The sequence below is a fragment of the Micropterus salmoides genome, unplaced genomic scaffold, assembly GCF_014851395.1.
Source record: "Micropterus salmoides isolate LMB-PRFRI ecotype aquatic unplaced genomic scaffold, ASM1485139v1 Ms_hic_scaffold_11, whole genome shotgun sequence".
NCBI classification, from domain to species: domain Eukaryota; kingdom Metazoa; phylum Chordata; class Actinopteri; order Centrarchiformes; family Centrarchidae; genus Micropterus; species Micropterus salmoides.
Window position 1 is genome coordinate 2,767,658 of NW_024040152.1, and position 11,617 is coordinate 2,779,274.

At 44.1% G+C, this 11,617-nt stretch overlaps 1 protein-coding gene across 1 annotated transcript; it reads right to left on the minus strand.

The window, feature by feature from the left end:
• Positions 1-4,138: 4,138 nt before the first annotated feature.
• On the minus strand, positions 4,139-8,171 carry LOC119896838 (phospholipase A and acyltransferase 1-like). The gene is made up of 6 exons (XM_038710276.1): positions 8,139-8,171; positions 7,819-7,873; positions 7,433-7,516; positions 6,380-6,524; positions 5,685-5,920; positions 4,139-4,351 (listed from the first exon to the last, which is right to left on the minus strand). Exons 3-6 carry the CDS (start codon positions 7,496-7,498, stop codon positions 4,241-4,243), a joined length of 558 nt encoding a protein of 185 aa, XP_038566204.1. The 5' UTR covers positions 7,499-7,516; positions 7,819-7,873; positions 8,139-8,171; the 3' UTR covers positions 4,139-4,240.
• Between the last annotated feature and the right edge of the window lie 3,446 nt (positions 8,172-11,617).

Genomic DNA, 11,617 nt, shown 5'->3' on the forward strand with positions numbered 1-11,617 from the left:
AGAGGGATGAGGGGTAGTCGAGAGTAGAGGGATGAAGGGTAGTCGAGAGTAGAGGGATGAAGGGGTCGTCGAGAGAAGAGGGATGAAGGGGTCGTCGAGAGTAGAGGGATGAAGGGGTCGTCGAGAGTAGAGGGATGAGGGGGTAGTCGAGAGTAGAGGGATGAAGGGGTCGTCGAGAGTAGAGGGATGAAGGGGTCGTCGAGAGAAGAGGGATGAGGGGGTCGTCGAGAGTAGAGGGATGAAGGGGTCGTCGAGAGTAGAGGGATGAAGGGGTAGTCGAGAGTAGAGGGATGAAGGGGTCGTCGAGAGAGAGGGATGAAGGTGTCGTCGAGAGAAGAGGGATGAAGGGGTCGAGAGAAGAGGGATGAGGGGGTAGTCGAGAGTAGAGGGATGAAGGGGTCGTCGAGAGAGAGGGATGAAGGGGTCGTCGAGAGAAGAGGGATGAAGGGGTCGTCGTCGAGAGAAGAGGGATGAAGGGTCGAGAGAAGAGGGATGAGGGGGTGGTCGAGAGAAGAGGATGAAGGGTCGAGAGAAGAGGGATGAGGGGTAGTCGAGAGAAAGGGATGAAGGGGTCGAGAGAAGAGGGATGAAGGGTCGAGAGAAGAGGGATGAGGGGTGGTCGAGAGAGAGGGATGAAGGGGTCGAGAGAAGAGGGATGAGGGGGTAGTCGAGAGAAGAGGGATGAAGGGGTCGAGAGAAGAGGGATGAAGGGGTCGAGAGAAGAGGGATGAGGGGGTGGTCGAGAGAAGAGGGATGAAGGGGTCGTCGAGAGTAGAGGGATGAAGGGGTCGAGAGAGAGGGATGAGGGGGTCGAGAGAAGAGGGATGAAGGGGTCGTCGAGAGTAGAGGGATGAAGGGGTCGAGAGAAGAGGGATGAAGGGGTCGTCGAGAGTAGAGGGATGAAGGGGTCGAGAGTAGAGGGATGAAGGGGTCGTCGAGAGTAGAGGGATGAAGGGGTCGTCGAGAGAAGAGGGATGAAGGGTCGTCGAGAGAAGAGGGATGAAGGGGTCGTCGAGAGTAGAGGATGAAGGGGTCGTCGAGAGAGAGGGATGAAGGGGTCGTCGAGAGTAGAGGGATGAAGGGGTCGTCGAGAGTAGAGGGATGAAGGGGTCGTCGAGAGAAGAGGGATGAAGGGGTCGAGAGAAGAGGGAGAGGGGTAGTCGAGAGAAGAGGATGAAGGGTCGTCGAGAGTAGAGGGATGAAGGGGTCGAGAGAAGAGGGATGAGGGGGTCGAGAGAAGAGGGATGAAGGGGTCGTCGAGAGTAGAGGGATGAAGGGGTCGAGAGAAGAGGGATGAAGGGGTCGTCGAGAGTAGAGGGATGAAGGGTCGTCGAGAGTAGAGGGATGAAGGGGTCGTCGAGAAGAGGGATGAAGGGGTCGTCGAGAGTAGAGGGATGAAGGGGTCGTCGAGAGTAGAGGGATGAAGGGGTCGTCGAGAGAAGAGGGATGAAGGGGTCGTCGAGAGTAGAGGGATGAAGGGGTCGTCGAGAGTAGAGGGATGAAGGGGTCGTCGAGAGTAGAGGGATGAAGGGGTCGAGAGTAGAGGGATGAAGGGGTCGTCGAGAGTAGAGGGATGAAGGGGTCGTCGAGAGTAGAGGGATGAAGGGGTCGTCGAGAGAAGAGGGATGAAGGGTCGTCGAGAGTAGAGGGATGAAGGGGTCGTCGAGAGTAGAGGGATGAAGGGGTCGTCGAGAGTAGAGGGATGAAGGGGTCGTCGAGAGAAGAGGGATGAAGGGGTCGTCGAGAGTAGAGGGATGAAGGGGTCGTCGAGAGTAGAGGGATGAAGGGTCGTCGAGAGAAGAGGGATGAAGGGGTCGAGAGAAGAGGGATGAAGGGGTCGTCGAGAGTAGAGGGATGAAGGGTCGTCGAGAGAAGAGGGATGAAGGGGTCGTCGAGAGAAGAGGGATGAAGGGGTCGAGAGAAGAGGGATGAGGGGTAGTCGAGAGAAGAGGGATGAAGGGGTCGTCGAGAGTAGAGGGATGAAGGGGTCGAGAGAAGAGGGATGAGGGGGTAGTCGAGAGAAGAGGGATGAAGGGGTCGTCGAGAGTAGAGGGATGAAGGGGTCGAGAGAAGAGGGATGAGGGGGTCGAGAGAAGAGGGATGAAGGGGTCGTCGAGAGAAGAGGGATGAAGGGGTCGTCGAGAAGAGGGATGAAGGGGTCGAGAGAAGAGGGATGAGGGGGTCGAGAGAAGAGGGATGAAGGTGTTGAGAGAAGAGGGATGAGGGGGTCGAGAGAAGAGGGATGAAGGGGTCGAGAGAAGAGGGATGAGGGGTCGAGAGAAGAGGGATGAAGGGGTCGTCGAGAGTAGAGGGATGAAGGGGTCGAGAGAAGAGGGATGAGGGGTCGAGAGAAGAGGGATGAAGGTGTCGAGAGAAGAGGGATGAGGGGTCGAGAGAAGAGGGATGAAGGGGTCGTCGAGAGTAGAGGGATGAAGGGGTCGAGAGAAGAGGGATGAAGGGGTCGTCGAGAGTAGAGGGATGAAGGGGTCGTCGAGAGTAGAGGGATGAAGGGGTCGAGAGAAGAGGGATGAAGGGGTCGTCGAGAGAAGAGGGATGAAGGGGTCGTCGAGAGTAGAGGGATGAAGGGGTCGAGAGAAGAGGGATGAAGGGGTCGTCGAGAGAAGAGGGATGAAGGGGTCGAGAGAAGAGGGATGAAGGGGTCGTCGAGAGTAGAGGGATGAAGGGGTCGTCGAGAGAAGAGGGATGAAGGGGTCGTCGAGAGAAGAGGGATGAAGGGGTCGTCGAGAGAAGAGGGATGAGGGGGTCGAGAGAAGAGGGATGAAGGTGTCGAGAGAAGAGGGATGAGGGGTCGAGAGAAGAGGGATGAAGGGGTCGTCGAGAGTAGAGGGATGAAGGGGTCGAGAGAGAGGGATGAAGGGGTCGTCGAGAGTAGAGGGATGAAGGGGTCGTCGAGAGTAGAGGGATGAAGGGGTCGAGAGAAGAGGGATGAAGGGGTCGTCGAGAGAAGAGGGATGAAGGGGTCGTCGAGAGTAGAGGGATGAAGGGGTCGAGAAGAGGGATGAAGGGGTCGTCGAGAGAAGAGGGATGAAGGGGTCGTCGAGAGAAGAGGGATGAAGGGGTCGTCGAGAGTAGAGGGATGAAGGGGTCGTCGAGAGAAGAGGGATGAAGGGTCGTCGAGAGAAGAGGGATGAAGGGGTCGTCGAGAGAAGATGGTGGAAGGGGTCGAGAGAAGAGGGATGAAGGGGTCGTCGAGAGTAGAGGGATGAATAAATAAATAGAAAACATGTGATCCATATTCTAATGAATCCAGACCAGCTAACACAGAATGTTGTGTGTGTTTGCATAAAAGTGTACATCCTCAGTCGGAGGAGGAAGATGGAGTTCCGTCCTCTAACACCACTCTATCTGAGGAAGATGAGAGCCAGACCGAACCTCAGAGGTAAGATGAGGATCTCTAACTGTCCATGACTGTGCCAGAGCTCAGCGTGAAATCAGTGTACAATTATTATCATAAGAAGTCTGAGTTCTGAGGTATTATTTTTTCATCTGAACTTGGGATTCAAACCTTTGTGTCCATGCAGAGTGGCTGGTCTACGGTATATAGTTTCAAAGGCAAACCTACCAATGTCCTTATTGTGATGTCACCATGCACCGTGCATTTTAAAGTGTCCCCACAGTCAACGCCATTAATCTTATTGGAAGATAAATGACAATAAAAAGTTGAAGAATGGCACCAAAAAGCAGAGATACATGTCTGAGCTTTTCTATGGACCCTTCTGGGACTGTTTTCTGTTTTCACAGGTCTGTTTAGGTTTCTTTAATTGTGTGGTAGAAACTATTAAACTTCCTTATTTTATATTGTTGTTAAAGGGCCAGTCCAGTCTGCTCCTGGTGAATGAGTGTTTGATTGAGCAGACATTCTTTGGATTAATTAGTCTTGCGAGTGCTTGTCAGTGTAATTTCTTACATAAAACCTCTGAGCATCAAATATATTTATGCAATATTATATAATATTAAAATTATATTTAATAAGACACTGTAATTTTACTCAGATAACCATCAATCTATCATTTTAATTATATTCTATGTCTAACCCCATGTTGAGTTGAACAGTTTGTGTACAAGCAGAGATGAAGGTAAAGTCATTCCTAACAATAACAGGGACAATGAACCAAAGTTCTTGCTCAGTCATTTTTATTTCAAACAGGACCTCATGTCATGTGAGGAAAGAGCAGAAGAGAGCAGGACAGGCTGACAGGATTGGCTGCCAAGATCGTTGTTAGCTGCGAAGTGTACAATTGGCTTCATCCATGACGTGTTCTCTCACTTTGGCCAGCAGTTCTTGTGCTCTTTTACTAACATTAATCACACTTTGACAAGCTGAACCATGCTGTGAAAAAAAACAGATGCAAGTTTAATTTTGTCTTCCTGGTGGGTCAACAGAAACAACCTCTAACGTTTTGGGTCTACTTTTGTCCTTACACATTTAACTTTGCACAAATTTGGCATTGTACATTAGACATTTATAACTGAGCATGCACTTCATCACCATCACTTTTGCATGTTGAATATAAACCAGTGTGATTCTGTGTTTGGATTCACACAGCAGCCTGACTGATGGGTGATTTGCTACTGTCAGATGATGTGATGTAAAACAAAGTTTACTGCCTTTTTCATATTTGCTGTACCATAATGGTTGTTTGTAAATAGGATGCTTGACTAGTGTGTACACTATATTAGTAGGTGCTATAATCCATTTCTTGATTGTTTGAGTCCACAGATATCACATTGTGTGTAAGTGTGCAGTAGGTCACACACGGGGCCTGATTTACTAACATCCAGAATAAAGGGTACTAAATTGCGTGTGTATTGTAAAATATTGCACGTGCAATTTTAGTACCTTTTATGGGTGATTTACTAAGAATTATTGCATAGATGACAACAGGAGCAAACACAATGGAGGTGGGATTGTTTAAATGAGTGTTTTGCGTGTTTTAATGGTTTCCCGCCATGGAGAGTCGGGAGGGCAACGTATTAAATACAGATGCTGTTACACTCACATGAAATTGCGTTTAGGCTTGTTAGGTCACATTGCGTGTAGTAAATAAATGTATTTGCATGTTACCCTCCCATTACTTTGCACAATGAAACTGAAACGCCCTAAATTGCATATTCATTAAGACAAAAGTAGTAAATGAACAACAGTACAATATTTTGCACTTTTGAAAGACTCATTCTGCACGCACACCTTTAGTAGATCAGCTTACGCGTTAATTTGCGGGTTAATATCAAGTTTGAACACGTTTTTACTGACGCAAACCTTTCGTAAATCTGGCCCATGGTTTGTTAATTGTAGTTCTTATGGAAAGGCAGGAAACAATATGACCAAAGCTAGAGTATGATGAATTTCTTATATTATGTAATTGTTAAATGAATGTCTCTTGTTATGTGGTACTATCATTTCAGTACCCTTCACCCCTTTGGTTAGAGTAATAATTTTTATTGTTTGTTAGGCGCCTAACTGTATTGTTATTCTTGTGTGTTTCTCTGTTTATTATTTTGGTGAAAACCATAACCGTCAAGCCTCATCATCTCCTACTGCACTTCATGTATGCATTGTGGCAATAAAAGGCTCTAACGGAAATATCTGTCCCTCCTACATTCTTATTGTGGTACTATGGTGATGTTCAAACTTCTGTGAAAAGATTTTACACTGTACATACCTGCAGTGAATGGCTCTCACCATAACGTATAAAAGTAGCCATGTGTTCACAGTTCCTGGTAAGGAGGTCATATCTTTCACAGTTCTTCAAGGCTTTTTCAATTCGCTTTGCAATTTCGTCCGGGGATCCTGGTTTGAAGCCTTTAATGCCATCGAGGTAATTGTCCTTCTTCTCTTGATGATTATCTCTAACTTTTGCAAGTTTGTCAAATCTGCAGTTTGACCTATCCCAGTCACCTGTGTGTGAGAATAAACGTTTAGAAATATTGTATATAAACTTGATCCAAAATCTGGTACTTGTTCTATATGTATTTTGTTTGCTCCTTTCTTACTTACTTTAACTGTACACAAGTTACAAAAGCCTGGAACCCAGCTACAAGTTTTTTACAAACACATCTATGGTATGTACACATAATGATTTGGGAAATGTTCTAGTTTGTCATCTGAGTCTGACGAGAAAATAAATATTATTTAGTGTCTAAATCAGACATCTCTGGAGCCAAAAATCGATTAGGAGCTTCGGGCATGACAAAACATTTGTGTCGTGATTATTCTCCTCTCTCTTATCCAACATTATGTAGTAATATGTCTACTACATTTAAATGAACATGAATATGCAAAAAAACTTACATTGGTGGCTCCTACACTATATTTAAATGAGCATACTTCACTTTAATTTTTACTCACTACACGTACCTGTGCGGTGAACTATGTCATTATCACCTTGGCCAATGTCTCTTTCTGACTTTGGGCCCACATAAATGGCATAGTGCATGTACAAAGGCTTTGCGGTGTTCTTGAGACATTTCCTGGGAAACACAATTATATCTCCAAATTGGTACTGTGAACAGAAGAAGTCAGAGATGCAGATCAACGTTTACATTCAGTGCAAAGCAAATCAACACAACAATCAGATTTAGTAGAGAGTTCTAGATGGAGCACAACCCTTCTGAGTAATGTGTTGTAATAACTGAACAATAAAGCAGTGGCTCGATGAATATGTTATCTGAAGCAATATATATCAGTCAGAGTCAGGTAGTTTTAGCTGAGTTTTATTCCTCAGGGGTGCAAACAGCAGGATTAAAGCTGCCAACGGATTTTGTTTGCCATCATTTCAAACATCTTCATTGTCTCTCTTATCGTGAATGTAGGACTGAATTCCGCTTATTATTGTTATTATACTGTAGATGTTAGAGATACAAATCTGTTTAGAAAAAGAGATGACTGGTTGCTTTGTATCACGGTAGATCAAAAATGTGTTGGTACTCTTGGAAAACTGGGGGAAAAAAAGAAATCTTGAAGGCCATCCAGGACAAATCTATTGGTTTAATAAAATATCCTCTGTGGCTTTTGTCTTTGGATTAAAAACTTTACAGTGTTAGGGTTTGAGAGGGAAAAGCATTTTCTCATCAAGCTGCTTTTCAGACCCCAAAGCAGTGTTTTTTGGCCAAGATATACTTTATGGATATTACTAAAACATTTTCTACAATAAAAGACACAATACTATATTCATAATTATCACCTTAGCTATGATTTAATTTTTTTTGCTGTTGTTTATTTAGGTCACACAAAAACTACTTTGTTAAAGTTGAGAAGGAAAATATATTTGTATCAGTCAAACTGTAGTGGCAGTGGAAGCTTGGTTGTTACTGGCTGGTTATCATTGGATTATTTTCAATAATGGTAGCACCAATAACAACATAAATAGATGAAGAATATACTACTATAAATAACAATAAAGCAACCTACCCCATTAATCTCTATTATTGTGATCACCAGCTGAAGGATCACAGCAACCAAGATTGGCTTTTTCATTTTTGCAGCAGTGGAGAACTGACATGGTCAAAAGAGGAGAACATGTTTTAGACATTTATAACAAAAATCAATTATACAAACCATGATTAACTGATTTTACACAGGTTAATGTGCGCTGGCTACAGCCTTTTAAAAAAAGGAGTGATGAACATGCTAACCCACCATTTTAAAGCCTCTGTCTGTGAGTGTTTGACAGTCACACAACAATAGTTGTGCCTGATTTAAGCAGTGAAACTGAGTTTGAAGAAGGACACAGCTGAATACTGGAAACAAGAAACAGAAGGACTGAAAGACATTGGGCAGATACAGTCAGGACTTACCACTGATGTGTTGAGAAGATGGTGACTGAATACTAAAAATTAGCCTCTTAGCTCCCTGAAAGTACAAACACTCACATTAGTTTAACAATGCATTGTAGTCTTATATGCATATTTCTGGAATTAGCACCAGATACAACCAGCGGCCTCACACATGAGACAAAACATTTTCTGTCATTATAATTCAGTTTAGAGCAACACACTGAGGTCAGAATTTAGAGCAAGCAAAACCCTTCCAGTTTTCTGTTATGCCTGCCTTAAAGTAGTATTTCATTTGCCATAGTCACTGGAAAAATCTTTGCAGAATGAATTGTTTCACTTACCTTCTGCAGTGAGATGGTAGAAGCGTGTTGTTGCAGATCAAGGGTTCACCTTATATACACTAAAGAACAACACACCTCATATCTTTGTCCAGCCCACCAGGTGCTGAATCATTTGAATGCTTCCCCTTTTCATTGCCATCATGAATTAATTTGAATTGCAAACATCACTAACCACACAACCATTGATTCACAAGATAAATTGTGTTTTTTTCCTGAGTTGCCGTCAACCTTCAACCTTCATACATTTTTCACTCATCCATGCATTCCATTCACCACTGATGCCACTGATATTCAAGTTTTTTCTGTTGTAAATAGTTATGTTGTTTATAGTTTATTTTATAAAACATTCTTTTTTGGCACTTTAACCTGAGTGGTCTCCCCCTTATTGTCACATTCAATGAGCCGGGATGTGACACTGTGTAGATCAGTATTTTCTGTGGTAATATTCAATAGGGGTTAAAACCAAGAGTGTTCCTTCAGCCTCTCATTGGTTAGTAGAGAGAGTGAGAATCATAGTGTTCCTAGACAGGTCTATGATACAATGGGATGTCTCTTTCACCATTTTACCAAGCATTAGGGTTAAGGGGGTTTAATACTTATATATGTTGCTTTATAAAGTACTTGCCTCATCACGAGCCTATGGTGAAAAGGGTTACATTTAACATGAACATCCAACATTATAACATTGTAGATAAGTCATAAAATGTGGAAAAGCATAATAGGTCTCTTTTAACAGTTCCTTTCACTGGAATTAAGGGGCCAAGCCCGACCCCGGAAAAACAACCCCACACCATAATCCCCGATCCACCAAACTTTAACTTGGCACAGTGCAGTCAGGCAATTACAGTTCTCCTGGCAACCTCCAAACCCAGACTTGTCCATCGGATTGCCAGACAGAGAAGCGTGATTCGTCACTCCAGAGAACATGTCGCCACTGCTCAAGCAGGCAACTGATGCCGTGGAATCCTCGCTCAACAATCCACAATCCCCGGCGCTCCCTCCATCAACTCCACTATACCATGGTCTTTGCCATCCAGCTGCTCCAAGAGGAGATCCCGTCCGCAGGAGTTCAAGGGCCATCACCCCCTCCAGACGCTCCTCTCCGATCCACCCAAGATTCAGACGGCGAACAACAATCAAAGCCGCTACTAACTTACCATTACCAGTCACATTTGCCCCCTAAACATTCTTTGTTCACAATGGGATCTTTTTCAGCACATCTTACCAATGATGTCTGAATGATATCTGAAACGTCTTTCCATTTTAAGTCTTCTTGGGGCTCTATCCACAGCAGAGCACATGAAGAAACGGTTCCCCAACACAGAGTCTCAACTTCCCTGGTTCTACGAAGTTCCAGAACACACAAAGAGACAGCTCACCTGCGTCTCCTGCTTACCTGCCACCGGCTGACTCTCATCCATCCATCAATCCATCTCTCCCCTCAACTCTCTATACCTCACCTTTCCATTCCCTCATCCGTCACTCTTATCTCTTCATCCCCACTTCCCACGACCCCTCACTCTTCTTCCTCACCCCTTCATCCCTCCCTCCGGATCCCTAGCACATTCTCGCATACAATCTCGGCTCTACTCCATCCGTCTCATACAATGAAATATCCTAATTCCATATCATGTTGGCGTGGTCTTTGAATCACCTGGTTTCAGAGGTAAGTACAGCTGTGTATCATCAGCATAACAGTGGTATAATATATTATGTCTACAGAGAAGACATATAGGATAGAGAACATGGAAATGACAGATTCTGTAAATGTTGAGAAATGTATATTTATTGCCATCCAATGCTTAATATCATTTAGGCAGTTAAAAATGGACTGTAAGGACTTTGAATCACGTGGTTGAGAGGTAAGTACAGCTGTGTATCATCAGCATAACAGTGGTATATTATAGATTCTGTAAATGTTGGGAAATGTAAATTTATTGCCTAATGTGAAAACTGTGTAGTCTGTCGTTTAGAATACTGTAGCATTTGACTTTCAGCACTTTTAAGGGGATTTCAAAGATACACATCTTTTATCTTCTTTTGCTGTTACGCTAAATTTGAACATCGTCATTTTGACATCATGTCTGATTCTCAGAATGAGTGAATTGCAGTTTTTAGTGATTGCTTTGGTACTATTATCGCAAGTATGTGGTAAAATTTCACAACGCTTAGTTTTTTTCTGTCACTGTGGTTCTATTCACACATGTATGTGTAATATTTCTCCACTCAGTACAAAAAACACAGCAGGTCACCAAAAAGACTTTTATCACATATGTATTGTTTCATTTGCCTGATGCGTTCAGATTCAAAACTTCAGAATCACTTATCATAAGGCTTAATATATTTACTGTATGTGACTTCAGTGGGATTCAAACCCACAACCTTAGTGTTGGTAGCTTGCAACAAACAGAGCCACAAAGGACCACTGCAATGACTTCAGCATGCACATGACAGTTAAAAATAGACTGTAAGGACTTTGAATCACCTGGGCCGGTATTTATCAAGCTTCTCAAAGTGCCATTTTAGTCTTGCTGAATTAATGCTGAGAATTCATGAAATTTACTCCTACTTTTAAACTTTAGAATAAAAGCAAGTTATCAAATTTCTCAAAGCTAAGAATCACTCTTACTCTCCCAGTTATTTAAGACAGCTTGAGAGGTCTCTCAAGTGGTTAGGAGTTGCCATTAGGGCTTGTGATTGCGCTGTGGAGACAGAGACATGCGGAGAGGAGAGGAAGAATTCTGACGACGGGCAGTTAATAAGGCGGGATCGTACAGCGGAGGCATAATCCTTGTCAGCGAGTTGGTGAGGGACGTCATCTCACCACTCACGCAGTAATGCGTCTTCAGTTAAATTGAAGGTGGAGATGACACTTTGTCTATTTGCCACAGGACAAACGCAGCAATGCCGATGATTTGGGCCAGTCACAACCATCAATAAGCCGAATAGTCATGGAAACAATTATAGCACTTAGGCTACAGCTCCCCACACTGTCATGCGTTTCATCGATCGGTCCAAGACTAAGACAACGAACAACAATCAAAGCCATTAAGACCCGAATCCGCTACTAACACCAATGCTCCGACCACATCTTCTAACGTATCCGAGTGAACATTAAGTCAAACTTTTCAACTGTTAACGGACTAGCAACAAAATGCCATTCTCCCTTCCAGAGCTCTACGAGCACTTCTGGGTCTGCAATGTCGCACCTGCCAGAGCCCCTGGCACTGACTACAATGCCATGACATCACGGCCGAAATAGCCCTCCACTAAACCAGCCAGGTTGTGTCAAACCCTTCTCCTTCTTCATCTGAGCTTACAGAAGTCTGCCTGTCTTAAGTTCAGTCATCCCTAAACCAAATAACATTTCCTCCTAGTAACACTGGCTCCACGTTGTTCACACTCATATCATTGTCCTCTACCGTTCTACTATTCTCTTTCTACTGTCAGTCTATTGTCTCCTCTCCTTGACTATGCCA